At 39.9% G+C, this 16,144-nt stretch overlaps 1 protein-coding gene across 1 annotated transcript; it reads left to right on the top strand.

Moving 5' to 3' along the window:
* Positions 1-277: 277 nt before the first annotated feature.
* On the top strand, positions 278-742 carry LOC138875125 (uncharacterized). The gene has a single exon (XM_070153947.1). The coding sequence runs from the start codon at positions 278-280 to the stop codon at positions 740-742; it is 465 nt and encodes a 154-aa protein (XP_070010048.1).
* Positions 743-16,144: the final 15,402 nt, after the last annotated feature.

The following is a 16,144-nucleotide window of genomic DNA, read 5'->3' as shown; positions in this document are numbered from 1 at the left end:
CAGGGAAAACCTATCTACATCGCCAATTCTAGTCCCACCAGAACCTGGGAGACCTTTGCTACTCTATCTATCCGTATTAGATGGAGCTTTCGGATGTGTTTTGGGACAACATGACGAGATGGGAAGAAAGGAGCAAGCTATATACTACTTGAGTAAGAAGTTCACACCTTATGAAGCACGATACTCTCTGCTGGAATGCACTTGTTGTGCTTTGACATAGATAGCTCAGAAATTAAGGCATTACTTCTGTGCCTATACCACATACCTCATATCCAAGATGGACCCTCTGAAGTACATCTTTCAGAAGCCCATGCTAACCCGGAAGTTAGCCAAGTGGAAGATATTGTTAAGCGAGTTCGATATCATCTATGTAACTCAGAAGGCAGTCAAAGGACAAGCATTGGCAAACCATCCTGCTGAAAATCCTGTGGGAGGAGAATACGAACCATCAAAAACATATTTTCCTGATGCAGAAGTATCATTCGTAGGAGAGGGCATTATTGAAGCCTACGACGGTTGGAGAATGTTTTTTGATGGGGATGCAAACTCCAAAGAAGTGGGCATTGGAGCAGTTTTGGCAACAGAAATAGGTCAACATTACCCGATATCCGCAAAGCTTAGGTTTCCGTACACCAAGAATATGGCAAAATATGAGGCTTGCATCATGGGGCTCAATTTGGCCATCGATATGAATATACAAGAGTTGCTGGTAATTGGCAATTCGGATCTTCTGGTATATTAGGCTACAAATAATACCTAGATACTACCATACTTGTATCATGTGCAAGAATTGATAAAGAGATTCACAAAGATAGAATTCAAACATGTGCCCAGAATTCAAAATGAGTTCGCAGATGCACTGGCCACCTTGTCATCAATTATACAACATCCAGATAAGAATTTCATTGATCCCATCCCGATGAGGATCCATAATCAACTGGCTTACTGTGCTCATGTTGAAGAAGAAATGGATGGAAAACCTTGGTCCACGACATCAAGGAATATTTGGCAAAAAGAGAACACCCGGAATAGGCGAACCATGCTTAGAAACACACACTGCAGAGGCTGTCCAATCACTTCTTCTAAAGCGGGGGAACCTTGTATAGGAGAACTCCTGATCTGGGGTTGTTGAGGTGTGTTGAGACAAAATAGGCTTCCAAATTGCTTGAGGAGATACATTCCAGAACTTGGGACCACATATGAATGGTATTGTTCTAGCCAAAAAGATACTCAGAGCTGGATTTTTTTGGATGACCATGGAAACGGATTGCATCAGGTACATTCAGAAATGCCACCAATGCTAGATACATGTAGACATGATAAAGGTACCACCAAATGAGCTCAATATGACAAGTTCACCTTGGCCTTTTGTTGCTTGGGGAATGGATGTCATTGGTCCAATCAAGCCCACTACTTCAAACGGGCACCGATTCATTCTAGTGGCCATCGATTACTTCACAAAATGGGTAGAGACTACATCTTACAAAGCTATAACCAAGAAAGTCATTGCATATTTTGTCAGGGACCATATTGTTTGCCGATTCGGGGTTCCCGAGTCTATTATCACTGATAATGCCGCCAATCTCAACAGTGATCTAATGAAAGCCATGTGTGAAACCTTCAAAATCAAGTACAAAAACTCTATAACATACAGGCCTCAAATGAATGGAGTTTTGGAAGCTGCCAACAAAAACATCAAGAAGATACTAAGGAAGAGGGGATACGTAGGCAGCCCTGTGGGTTTGGTCATATGTTAATAAAATCTTCATTTTCTTCAGAACCAGAAACTGGGGCAGAATTTTGAAGAGAACCCTCAAAATTTAGGAGCAAGTCCAACCGATGCCATCATATACCAGAAAGTCAGAAATTGGTTAAGTAACTGGGGCAGAATTTTGAGAAGGATTCTCAAAATTCCGGAGCAGATCCAACAAACTTCGTTGTATGCAGAACGACCAAAGGATCAAACTGGGGCAGAATTTTGAGGAGGACCCGTAAAATTCTAGTGCAAGGAAGCCGCAATGTCTCTAAAAGCGTTACAGTCATTAGTTCATCTAATTTACTTGATATTATATACCATTATGTTTCTAAGATAACTCTATTTCATCAAATAAGTGCATATTTTCCGAAAAATTTATTTTTATGGCAGTCAGGTGTTACCCAGGACGACTCAAACAAGGCTTCCAGAGCAAAACAAAGCAAAACAAGTAGACAAAGTCACGAACCAACCTTCCTTTACAAAACTCACAATTTTTCTTTGGATGCAGGCATGGTGAACATAACAGGAGTATTCGCAAATATACACAAATAAAAATCATTATCAATCAGGCCACCAGACGCAAATATATCTCTAGCTAAGAAATATTCTACTCAAATTTGCTACTTGATCACCGCATAAGGCTAAGCATAGCCTTCTCTTGGCATGAGACTAAGCCCTGTCTCAAATCTTGTATGAGGCTAAGCCCTGCCTCCATATTTGCATGAGACTAAGCCCTGTCTCAAATCTTGTATGAGGCTAAGCCCTGCCTTAAATCTTGCATGAGGCTAAGCCCTGCCTCCATATTGTATAAGGCTAAGCACTGCCTTTCGTTGCATGAGGGTAATTCATGCCTCCCTATTTGCATAAGGCTAAGCACTGTCTTCTCATGGGACTAAGCATTGTCTTCCCCTGCATAAGTGTTGCGCTATTCTAAAACTTTGCACTATCTTCTTCTTTCGGGGCTAAGCTCTGCCCCCAAACTCTGCACAAGGCTAAGCTTCGCCTTATTATTACCTTTGGTATCATGTCTCTGCATTTCATAGGCTGATGTATAGCCAATTTGTCCAAAGGCGTCATAGTCCGAAGGCATCATCCTCATAGCCTGAAGACACCATGTCATGGCCCGAGGATCTCTCAATACTGCACATCATTATTCAAAGGAGTCATGGTTTAGAGACACCATTTTCATGGCCCGAGAACATCATTTCATGGTCTGCGAATCTCTTATCTCATGATTCATAGCCCAGGATGTCATGGTCTAAGGACGTCATCTTCACTGTCCGAAGACAACCTTTCATGGTCCAAAGGGAATTTGCATCATGTTTAAATTCTCGCAACAATCTATATACTCGCATGCATCATGCTTTAAGTTTTGCAGGTAACCCAGGAAGTAATCGTTCTTCAAACAGGGGCAACCTTTGCTCCAGTTTCCGCTCGTACCACTTATACTCTGCCATTTAACCGATTCCTATCAATTACTGGCCTTTACTCTATGGACATTTCGATATTCTCCCTGTGATACGATTGTTACAATTCATATTCGCCTTCATAACTCTGCAAAAACCCATCCGATACTACCCTTCACAAAAGAATTTTTTCCGAAACACACTACCATTCCTATAACAATTCCACCGATTTCATTCACCGGTGGGTCCAGAAATACACATGACCTGATTCCTATAAGACCAGGGATATGTAGACAGTTCGAAGATCAGGATGCGGCCTATATTTTTCAAAACACCCCCCATTCAGTCAAAATCGGTCATCATATCTTTACCCAATAACTCTTTCATCCTTTCCGGGTAAAGAGAGGCAACTGTTGATACCCAATTTATCCCTCATATATTTTCCATATGCAAAAATAGTGCACATGCATTTACAAACATGCACAAGCATCTCTATAAATTTTTCTATAATTTTAAAGGCTTTCAACCAATTTATTTCTGCATTTTACTATACAAATATCCAATAATTATCCCTTATATTATATTTTTATGATACTTTAATAATCTAAATTCTATGCCCATATAGTGCTTAAATATTTTAATTGCATTTTTATAATTATATTTGTATTTTTAAACTAGAATTGCACATTTTTGCAATAATCGCCCATGCATATACATAATTACATTATCTATACACAAAATGACTTTTTATATTTTTATTGTGTTAAGTAATTATTTTAAATTATTTTCATGCATAAATCACATTTTTATCATTTATAATTTATTTTATAAAATTATTTTAATAAATTAATAGGGTATTTAAAATATAGCCCCTAAAAATACCCAATTTCGGACCTAGCCTAGCCCAATACCCATACCGTCCAACCCAGACCCAAACCCATTCAAATTAGCCTGCCCCGGTCATAATATAATACTAGCCGTTGATTTCAGAAGATCAACGGCTCACAATACATCCGCCCCTTTTAACCTAACCAAACCCAACCCTAATCCCTCATAATCCCAAAACCGCCGCCCCTGAATGCTTGCAATCTCCCCTCTGTTCTCGTCTCAAAACCCTAGCTCTATAACCCTAATTGCCCTTTTGATTCCAACCAGATATGGAATCAATCAGAGATTCCCTTACCTTGTTGAGCTTATCTCACCCCTGGCTACTCGATTATGGTATTACTTAGTAGTTTTCCTGACATGGCAAGCTAATCTCCCTATTTTCGGACCAAGTCTGGTTCGAACCTTTCTCATTTCTTCATCTATGTTTGTGCCACATCTTTTTGGGGTGTAAATCTCCGAGATTTTCTTTAGTATCTTGTTTACCCTAAGGTTAAGGTTTAGATCTTTCAAGATCTGTTAAGATTTCATTCTTATTTTTATCATCTGTGTTTCCGTATGTCTATCTATGAGTATTTTTTGTGATTTTTGTTAAAAGGTTTTCCGTCTAATTTTACTCTGATCTTTTCAGATCTGTTAAGGGTTCCTTAATTTTTTGAGTATTTTTTTAATATTTCGTGTATCGATGTGTATCTATGCTATTTCTATAGTTGTTTCTTTAAAATAATTTATTCTTCCTAAAATTAGGGTTTCAGATCTTTCTAAATCTAATTCGATTTTTAATTTCTTAACTATTTTCTTTAATACTGCTGTTTATGTGTCTCTATGCATTCCATTGCAACTCTTTGCTCTTTGCTCTAAATTTTGGGGTCTTGATTCTTCAGAATCAAACCAAGTCTGTTCGATTTCGATTTTCTTTTTGAATTATCCTGTCTACATTATGTACCTTATTTTACTGTTGATTTTTTGGTTTGCTAAAAATAGGGTTTTTGAAATCTTTTACTGAAATTCCGGTCTTTCCTTTCCTGTCGATACTAATACTTTCCTATTTTGTTCAATTTACTTGTTCTTATCTTATTTGGATCAATGTCTGATAAATAATTTATGCTACTTCCCTTTGACTTAACTTTACTGGCCTGATTTTATGTTCTAGTTATTTAAGTCGACTTCTAATTAGTTCTGGAATTATTCCTTACCTTTTTGAATACTGATTGAGTCCATTAACTGATGCTAGCCTGATTTTATGCCTGTTAATTGATTTATGCCGACCTAAACTGATTGTTAATTGATTTTTAATACCTTATTTGTGTGTGATTGGTTCATTACCTTGTGTGTTCTGCTCTATTGCATACTATAAAATCTTTCCCTTCTCCCTTTTAGAGATCACTCGAACTCTTCTATTTTCACTACAAACTTAAGCTCTCTCTCTCTCTCTCTCTCTCTTGCTTCTGTACTAAGTGGTTGTTATTTGGCCGGCTGAAAGCCAAGGCCAAGCAATTCTGAAACCTACCTATTTTTGCATATTTACTTTCTACTCTACTGGTATGTGCTAACTCCTATTATCTCGTTCTATTATGTATGTTCATGTAGTCAGCTTTATCACAGCCCTCAACATGCTCCTGTTTGATACATGATTCCCGACCATCTCTTTGCCTTAGCTTTTGTTATCTTATTTTGTTCCATGTGATTATATGATTAATTCACCTCAAATCTCGATATGCTTTTGTTCGTCATATGTTTCATGTTTGCTTTCTTCCTAACTAGTATGTCTAATTCTTGTTAACCTATCCTGTTCTGTGTGCTAATATGGATAGTTTACCTTAACATGTTTCTGTTTGATCCATGATTTCTGTGTACTTCTTTCTAGACTGGTATACTTTAATTTCCTACTATCCTGCTCTATGTGTTTGTTTGGTTGGTTATCTTAAGTTCAGCATGCTTCTGTTCAATACATGTCTATATGTTTCCACCTAGTGGTAATTAATAAACCAAATCAACTTCAGTCATATGAGACCTTGTTGATTCAGCTGTATGCTTCTATTCATAACATGTTTAGACACTGCAAACATGTATGGTCAGTTCTGTTTATAACTCAAGTGCCCCTGCTCTTGTTATGATTACTTTAATATCACCCATAGTTGAACTAATACCAATCTAATAAATATGGATTCTGCCCTATTTGTAGTCTTGTAATTTGAATATGTTTGATCTTAAAAATCAAGCTGTCTTCTAAAACTATCCATTACCCCTTATACACTATTTTTAAACCTCTACTCCTAGTTATCTAGGGTCTTACTACCCGCAGTGTGAGCACTGCCTAGGGTCCATGAGACTCCTCTGAACTCTGACACATTGGGGCTGGTCTTCTAAGTGTTACAAAATTGCTCTCTATGAAAGGTTCTGGTGTGAGCATTTCCCGGGGTCCCTGAGGCCCTTGGGAACTTTGACAAATCAGAAGACCATTTGTTTATCGTGGATGGACTACCTGTGTACATCAGATATGCTTGAAGGCCTGGCCTCCAGGTTGATATTGGGCCTTCCAAGGCTCTCTAGTATTCTAGATAGCTTTGTATAATTCATTCATATTGGTCTGTAATAATAATCTTTGTAAAAACAAATATTGGGGTTATTAGTAAAAGGTGTGGAGGGATCTTTATCTATATGTTTGTTTAAAACTGGGTAGAAATCCTGCCTATAGGGTTCAACTATATTGATTGAATCATGCGAATGCCATACTTGTTTAGAGATCTTGCCTATAGGATTTCTCTGGTTGTTTATGACTCTGTATTTCACATGTTTTGGCATACTAGAAATACTTCTTATAGGACTTTACGTTTAAATCCGCATATTCCTATTTATAGTATTTGCACGTATGTCCAACTCAATGTGCATTAGCGACCATGCCTATAAGATTCTGTTTGTTTGATTAACAAACTTTCCAGGCAATTTGCTTAAAATTCTCTGCTCACACATGATTGATAGATACCATGCTTATAGGAGATAAAAAAATCAGTTTCAACTTAGATATCATGCCTATAGGGTGAAATCAGTTCTGAAACTTAGAGATCATGTTTATAGGAATTTAAATCAAGTCAACACTTAGATATCATGCCTATAGGAAGTAAAAAATCAATTTCTGCAATTTAGATACCATGCCTATAAGGAATTTTAAAATCAGTTTCTATAATTTAGGTATCATAACTATAAGAAATAAGTAAATCAGTCCCAACACCTAGAAATTATGTTTGTAGGAATTAACTGATTCTGTAAATTAGAAAGCATGCCTATAGGATTTTGTTAATCACTTAGGCAAATCTGTAGGGTTACTAATGATTTTGGGCCTAAATTATGATATTTTACTACCTGAGAATGCCCAGATTCAGGGTTTAATAAAATTAGTAGGCAAACTGATAGGTCCAGATACCCGCCATAATAAACTGTTGTTTCGCATGTTGTCTCTACTTATCTAGATATCCTGCCTATAGGATCCTAAACTTAAAATTTCTTGTTTGAACAACATGCATTTGTTTGTCTATTTGTGGAGGTTAACATGAGCCCACATAATTGCTCCTTATGTGACAGTCCTACTTGACTTTTGTTTGTCGCTTAATTTTCTCCTTTTAAACAATATAGGTGAGTCTAGAACTACCTTACATAGATGTCCTAAACATCTCCAAGGCCAGAGGTAATGGACGGGTAGTGCACGCATAGGATACAAATCAATTAGTGCGCTTAAGTAATAACTGGGGGATGATAAATGGGTAGTAAAGAAAATGATGACTTGTGCGCTAATGCTATGTGTAGCACCCTAACTTGGGGACAATTACCAAGTATTGCACAAAAGTGATCCTATAGGCTAATAAATTTAGGACCCCTTTAATTGCCGTTGTAAAATAATCTCTATTTATTTGAACTGCTTTATTTTCCTTAAAGACTAATTCACCTAAATTAAGTTTGGCCGGGACCCACCGGTGTGGACCTCGAGGGGTGCCTAACACCTTCCCCCTTAAGGTAATTTTGAGCCCTTACCCAATCTCTAGTAATGTAAATTGGTTTTACGAGTTAATTGTTTTAGGTGCCCTAATGCATCTTAATCCGTTAGGTGGCGACACTTTAAATCTCATACCCAATTCCAAAATGGAAAGGAGTTGTCCCAAAATGTCGAAACCCAAACTCCGCAAGGAAAAAGGGGGCGCGACACTACCTAGGGATAGGATCAAACTACTTGTAGCCATATCCTGGTGTGCTTAATCTCTTAATTGATTTAGGGATGATTCAATTGGGAAGTCTTTTTAGTCTTTGGAAGAAGCTAATATAGAACTATTACCCTTGGCTAATTAATATAAACTCGTTCATAGTTGTAAAATCGTGAAATAAATTGGATCATTACTTGAGTGTAATTCCCCGTGAATCTATACTTGTAGACATTGATCATTTTACTTGCTTCCTAGGTTAGTTCACATTTTCGCATTTAGATATAAATATTTTCAAAAACCAATTCCAAGTGTTTGGCATTGCATAACAAGTGATAATTCTCTTACATTCCTAATCGCCTACATATTGTTCTCTGTGGGATTCGACCCCGACTCATAGTTGGGTAAATTATATTGCATACGACCGTGTCCATTTACTTTTTAGTAGTGTATTGAAAGTCATCAATCGGTCAAGAATTCTCGAAGATGACCCTCGTTGAACAAGCGAGCTACCTTCTCTCTCAGCTGTCTGTAGTCTTCGGTTTTGCGACCATGAGTACCATGGTATTTGCATATTTAATTAGGGTTCCTTTGAGCTGAATCGGTCTGTAGGGGTCTGGGCCATCTTGTATCCTAGATCCATCCGATGGATGATACAATACCCGATGCATCGATGCGGAAGTTGTATTCTGACAGTCGTGGTGCTTCTGTGGGCTCGACATTCTATCGAAGCCACCTTTACTCATGAGCCCTCGGGAGCTCTGTCCTTGATCATTTATTTAATAATTTCGAATGGGATTATGTCCTGGGCCGCTCTTTTTACGATTTGTGTTGTATGGTTGATACCGATCTCTATTTGATCGGGGTTCTCTGTCGATGTCCCTTTGAATTCTACTGACGGGCCTATTTGGGTAAACAAAACCGGAAGGAGTTCCCAATTGATCATCATCAACCCTGATCTTCGACTTGTATTGATTATTTACATCGGCCCAGGTTACAGCTGGATATTCAATTAAATTCTCCTTTAGTTGTTGTGATGTTATCGAACTTTGTTCGTTCGAACCTTGAGTAAAATCTTGAATAGTCCAATCATCGGTGACCGGGGGTAGGTCTATGCGTTTCATTTGGAATCGAGATACAAATTCCCTTAATATTTTGTTGTCCTTTTGTCTTACTTTGAAGAGGTCCAACTTCCTAGTCGCAACCTTTATTGCTCCAGCGTGTGCCTTTACGAACGAATCTGCAAGCATGGTGAAGGAATTGGTGGAACTGGGCATCAAATTGTCGTACCATATCCTCACCCCCTTTGATAAAGTCTCTCCAAACTTTTTCAGTAGAATGGATTCAATCTCATCGTCTTCAAAGTCATTCCCCTTTATTGCACACGCATAAGAAGTAACGTGCTTATTAGGGTCGATGGTCCCATTATATTTGGGAATTTCTGGCATACGGAATTTCTTCGGGATGGGCTTCAGAGCCGCACTTGGAGGGAAAGGCTTCTGCATGAACTTCTTCGAATCCAAACCCTTTAGAATCGGGGGTGCCCCCGGTATTTGGTCAACCTGTGAGTTGTACATTTTTACCTTTTTGTCATTAGCCTCGATTTTCTTTTCACCTGATTTGATCCGTTTAGTGAGCTCCTCGAGTATTTTCATAATAGCGGGGTCAGTCCCCGATTCATTGGGTTCGACTTATCTGGTAGAGGTTTGATTCTATGAACAACTTCTTGTGATGTTTTGAGCTCAATTCTGCTGGGTGCTCGATTCTGATTTTGGAGTTGCACTATCGCAACTCTTTAAGTCTGCAATATTTTGAATATCATTCGAAGGCTAATTCTGCCTTCTTTACCGCTCTGTGCATTATGATCGGCTGCTCGGACATCCCTGCATATGCTATTTTCGTGGTTGACTCTCAAATTCCTATTAATGGCAATATGAGAGCTGACTTTGATTAGGTCTACGGCCGGTGGTCCATCGAGGTTGACTGGAGGTACTCCATTTCTTGGGGCGACTATGTTTTCGTTCTCGCCATGAAGACCAAGGTCGTTGACTATGTGAGTGGGTGCTACTTGAGAGTTTGACATATTGATTCCTGAAATCAAAGACACTTATGAGAACAAGCGTAAAGCAGTGTGTGTTATGGGAATTAATACCAGACAATCACTATTATCCTTAGCCCCACAGTGGGCGCCAAATTGTTTACCCTTAATATTGGATAACAATAAAACATATAATGTGGCTTTAAGGACACGTAATTTTACCTAATACCAATTGATAAATGTAAAGATTAGTAATAGAAATTAACAATAAAATAAAGCTAACCAGTGTTTGAACAAAATTTAGCCCTCGAGCTTGAATACCCTCGAACTGATTGATGCAAAAACAATTAAAATATAACAAGTTGATGAACACGACTATTAACTAAAGAAAAGGTGTTATATTACTTTGATATCTCAGTGTGTAAGATGGATACAAGATGATTAGAACCCCCTTTATATAGTAGAGGCATCCTATCTATGGTATAATTCTAATTACGGAAGTAAATCCCATGATTAGCTAAATAACCGCCCTTGAATTGATCTGTTCCGAGATTTCCGCTACGATCTTCGACCAGTCACGAATATCTCACCTTTCAGTTATTGTGCTTTTCTTGATGTATGCCTCATTTGGTCTCGATCTCTACTGCCCTTGATATCGACAAGTACCTCAATCCTCAAACTCGGTACCTTAACCTCGTGCTTTGGTCTGATCCACTGCGGGGCTGATCTTTGATGCAACTCCCTTGTCTCGATCAATTAGTAAAATCGGGTAGGCCCACTTTTAAATGTATACAATCATTGACTCCGGTTTGAAACCGATTTCCGAATCTAATTTAGCACGTTTTACTATTGCCTCGTTAAAAACCTTGTCGAAAAACCCATTTTGGGACAAAACCGGTTCAAGGGAAAAAGAGTGCAACGAGTGCTTTCATACCTAATAGCCACATCCATCCTTGGTCGTTTACCTACAAATGTTAGTCCGACTAATAACATGATTAAAGAGTAATTGAGTTCCTACCTTAGCAGTAGTACCGCTTTAAGTGACTCACGTTCTAGTTGTTCGGTAGTTTCACACTGTTTCCTGCTTCGAGTTTGTACAAGCCTTTGCCAGTAATTCCGACGACTCGATATAGTCCTTCCCAATTCAGTCCCAGCTTTCCCTCGTTCGGGCTTCGGGTGTGTAATGTTACTTTCCTCAACACCAAGTCCCTGATCTTAAAGTGTCAGAGGTTGGCTCTTCGGTTGTAGTATCTTTCTATTCACTGTATTTGGGCGGCCAACCGGACCAGGACAACCTCTCTCCTTTCATCCAATAGTTCTTGGCTCGTGATCATGGCCTCGCTGTTTGACTCTTCTGTCGCGTATTGGAAACTGAGGCTCAGTTCTCCCATTTCGACTAGTATTAAGGCTTCGGACCCGTAGACCAACAAAAATAGGGTGGCCCCGGCACTAGACTTCGAGGTCTTATGGTATGCTGACACAACTTCGGGAAAGATTTCCTTCCATTTTCCTTTGGCATTGGTCAACCTCTTTTTCAAGTTTTGAAGTATAGTCTTGTTTGTTGATTATGCCTGCCCGTTTCTACTAGGTTGATAAGGCGTTGATAGTTTCTTTTTGATCTTGTGGTCTTCAGAAAATTTATTTACCTTGCTGCCGATGAAATATTTTCCATTATCGCAAACGACCTCTGCCGGTATCCCAAATCGGCATATTATGTGGTCCCAGATAAAGTCAATAACTTCCTTCTCTCAGACTTTTTCGAACGCTTGAGATTCAACCCATTGAAAAAATAATCGGTCATGAATAGTATAAATTGATCCTTACCAAGTTCCCACGGTAGGGGATCAACGATATCCATTCCCCACTTCATAAACGGCCATGGGGACAAGACCGAGTGGAGTAGTTCTCTCGGTTGATGGATCATTGGGGAGTGTCTTTGGCAGTCATCACATTTTCGTACGAAGTCCTTCGCATATTTGTCCATCTCGATCCAGTAATAGCCGACCCTAATTAATTTTCGAACCAAAGATTCTGCCCCCGAATGGTTCTCGCAAGTGCCTTCGTGAACTTCTCTCAAGGCAAAATTGGTATATCCTAGCCCCAACCATCTGGTTAGTGGGCCGTTGAATGCTCTCTTGAATAATGTCCTTTCGACCAAGCTAAATCTAGTAGCCTTGGTACGAAGGGCCCTCGATTATTTAGGATCCGGGGGAAATTTTCCGGTCTTCAAGTAGTCTATGTACTTGTTTATCCAATCCAAAGTTAAACTAGTCAAATTTACTTTGGCATGGCCTTATTCTATCACCGACTTCATAAGCTACACTACTGTTCCCGAAGTCAATTCATCGACATCGATCGATGACCCCAAGTTAGCCACATCATCGGCCTCGCTGTTCTGATCTCTAGATACATGTTGCAGTGTCCATTCCCCAATTTGATGCAGTGTTACGGGTAACTTGTCTAAGTACCTTCGTATATGTTCCTCTTTTACTTCGAAGATCCTATTAACTTGATTTACCAGGAGGAAGGAGTCGCACTTAGCTTTGATCACCTCGGCTCCAAGGTTTTTAGCCAATTCGAGACCTGCAATCATGGTCTCATACTCGGCCTCATTGTTAGTCAATTTCACATTTCTAATAGAGTGCCTAACTACATTCCCACTAGGTGGCTTTAACACGATGCCGAGTCAGGACCCCTTTGCATTCGAGGCAACGTCCATAAAAAGGGTCCAGATTCTAGAGGTAATCCCCGAGGTTAACAATAATTCCCTTTACACTTCAGATATTAAGGCCGACATAAAGTCGGCAACGAAGTCTACCAAAAATTGAGATTTTATGGCGATTTGGGGTCAATACTCGATACCGTACCCGCTGATTTTGACAATCTATTTGCCCAACCGGCTAGAGAGCTCGGTTTTGTGCATGATGTTACTCAGTGGATAAGAGGTCAAGACACATATGGGGGCTCATTAAAAGTACGGTTTTAACTTTCTAGAGGCACTTAGCAAATCGAGCGCCAATTTTTCCAAGTGAAGATACCTTGTTTCGGCCTCGCCTAGAGTTCTACAGACATAGTAAATAGGAAATTGTGTACCTTCCTCTTCCTGGACTAAGACTCAAGTTACCTTCACCTCAAAAACCACCAAGTCAAGGTATAGTTGCTCGTCCGACTTCAGAGGTTGCAACAAAGGCGGACTCGATAGGTACTATTTGAGTTATTCCAAAGCTTGTTGGCATTCTAGTTCCAGGAAAAGTATTCTTGTTCTTTAGTAATTTGAAGAACCGATGTCTTTTGTTTGAAGACCTTGATATGAATCAGTCCAAGGCAATTATACGCCCAATTATCCTTTGAATGGCCTAGACATTGTCCACCACGGTGATATCTTCTATGGCTTTGATTTTGTTGGGATTGATCGATCCCTCGATTGGATACCATGAACCTGAGAAATTTTCCCGATTTGACCCGGAAAGCGCACTTCTTCGGGTTCAGCTTCGTATTATATCTTTTCAATATATCGAAGGTCTCATGAAAATGTTTCAAATGGTCCTCTGCTCGTAGGGACTTGACTAACATGTCATCAATATAAACTTCCATTGATTTTCCTATCTGTTCTTCGAACATTCGGTTTACTAGGTATTGATAGGTAACATCAGCATTTTCTAATCTGAATGGCATTACATTAAAAAAATAAGTACCAAACTTAGTGATAAATAAGTGTTTTCTTGATCACCCGGGTCCATCTGAATTTGGTTGTATCTAGAATAAGCATCGAGAAAACTGAGTATCTCGTGTACGATTGTCGCATCGATCATCCGATCGATGTTAGGCGAAGGGAAAGAATCCTTGGGGCATGCCTTGTTTAGATTTTTGTAATCTACACACATTCTTAGCTTGTTCCCCTTTTTAGGCACTACCACTATGTTAGCTAACCAATCCGGGTACTTACCCTCCGGAATGGATCCTATTTCAAGGAGTTTAGATACCTCGTCCTTGATGAATGCATGTTTGACCTAGGACTACGACCTTCTTTTCTGCTTAACCGGATGGAACTTCGGGTCCAAACTCATCTTATGAGTGGTTACGTCCGGCAAGATCCCTGTCATGTCTAGATGGGACCAAGCGTAATAATCTATGTTAGCTTTAAGAATATTAATGAGTTTTTTCCTGATCTCGGGGGTTAACCCCTTGCCCAGGTATACCTTTCGATCTGGTAGGTGTTCAATCAACGTGACTAGCTCCAACTCTTCAACCGTCGATTTGGTGGCGTCAGTATTATCAGGAACTATGAACGATCTCGGAACTTCGTAATCATCCTCCTCCTCAACTCCTCGTTCCTCTGGTCTGACTGAGACCGACATCGGTGGTTGCTATTTAACTTCAGCCTTTTTGGTCGGCTCTATGTTCCTTAATGTCGAGATGGCGGGCACCTGGAGTACTTCGTCGACTGCAAACATCTCCTTTGTGGCCGGTTATTCTCCGTAAACCGTCTTGATTCCTCCCGGTGTAGGGAATTTCAATGCCTAGTATATGGTCGAAGGTACTGCCCTCATGTTGTGAACCCATGGCCTTCAGAATAGAGCGTTATATCTCATGTCCCCTTCGATCATATAAAACTTTGTTTCTTGGATCGTCCCGACGGTGTTCACTAGTAGGGTTATCTCCCCTTTAGTGGTTTCACATGCCATGTTAATCCGTTCAACACCTAGACTGCTAGCACTATTTGATCTTGTAATCCCAATTTCTCTACGACCCCCGATATGATGATGTTGGTTGAGCTACATAGATGAATCAACACAAGTTGAACTCGATATTTATTGATAAGTACGGATATTACCAGTGCATTATTATGAGGTTGTACGATGCCCTCGGTATCCTCGTTACTGAACGAAATGGTTCCCTTTGGGGGACATCGACCCCTACAATGATCATGTTGATGACGTGCTGAGGTTCTTCTTGTTCGGTCTGTTTGTTGGCATCCTTGTTCCTGAAGTGATTTTTGGCTCGATCGCTCAGAAATTCTCGAAGGTTCCCGTTATTTAATAAGGCGGCAACTTCTTCTCTCAATTGCTAGCAATCCTCGATTTTGTGGCCATGAGTTCCATGATACTTATGGGGTGACATCCGAACCTGTTTCCCCTTCGATATGCATTATATGGTTGGTACTGATCTCGAATTGGCCTTGATTCATGGTCAACGAATCTCTTAGACCCATAGCCAGCTCTGATGGGATAAATGGACCCAGAAGGGGCTCCGAGTTGGTCGTCCTCGACTCTGATTTTTTACTGTACCTGTTGTGAACGTCAGCCCAAGTACCACCAAGTACTCTAACAAATTTTGTTTTAGCTGCTGCGAAGCCAAGGAGCTTCAGGGGTTAAGTCCTTGAGTGAATTCCTGAACGACCCAATCATCCCCAATCGGAGGCAGGTCCATCCGTGTCATTTGAAACCTTGACACGAACTCCATGAGCATCTCGTTGTCTCTTTGTTTAACCTTGAAAATGTCCGATTTTCTGGTCTCGACCTTGATGGCCCCGACATGAGCCTTCATAAAAGCATCTGCGAGCATAGAAAACGAGTCAATGGAATTTGGGGGTAAGTTGTGGTACCATATCATTTCTCCTTTTCACAGAGTATCCCCAAACTTCTTTAGTAACACTGACCCAATTTCATCGTCTTCCAAGTCGTTGCCTTTGATGGCACATGTGTAGAAGGTCACATGCTCATGCGGATCCGTAGTTCCATTATATTTTGAAATATAGGGCATACGAAACCTCTTCGGGATTGGCTTTGGTGTCGCGCTCGGAGGGAAAGGCTTTTGGACAAATTTCTTGGAATCTGGCCCTTTCAATATCAGGGCTGCTCTCAGG

Source organism: Nicotiana sylvestris, chromosome 8 (genome assembly GCF_000393655.2).
Source record: "Nicotiana sylvestris chromosome 8, ASM39365v2, whole genome shotgun sequence".
Taxonomy (NCBI): domain Eukaryota; kingdom Viridiplantae; phylum Streptophyta; class Magnoliopsida; order Solanales; family Solanaceae; genus Nicotiana; species Nicotiana sylvestris.
Note: the sequence above shows the minus strand (reverse complement) of the source record. Positions and strands in the feature narration are given on the sequence as shown.

Coding starts and splice junctions, on each gene's coding strand:
- LOC138875125 (XM_070153947.1), top strand. CDS start 278: ATGGACCCTCTGAAGTACATCTTTCAGAAGCCCATGCTAACCCGGAAG.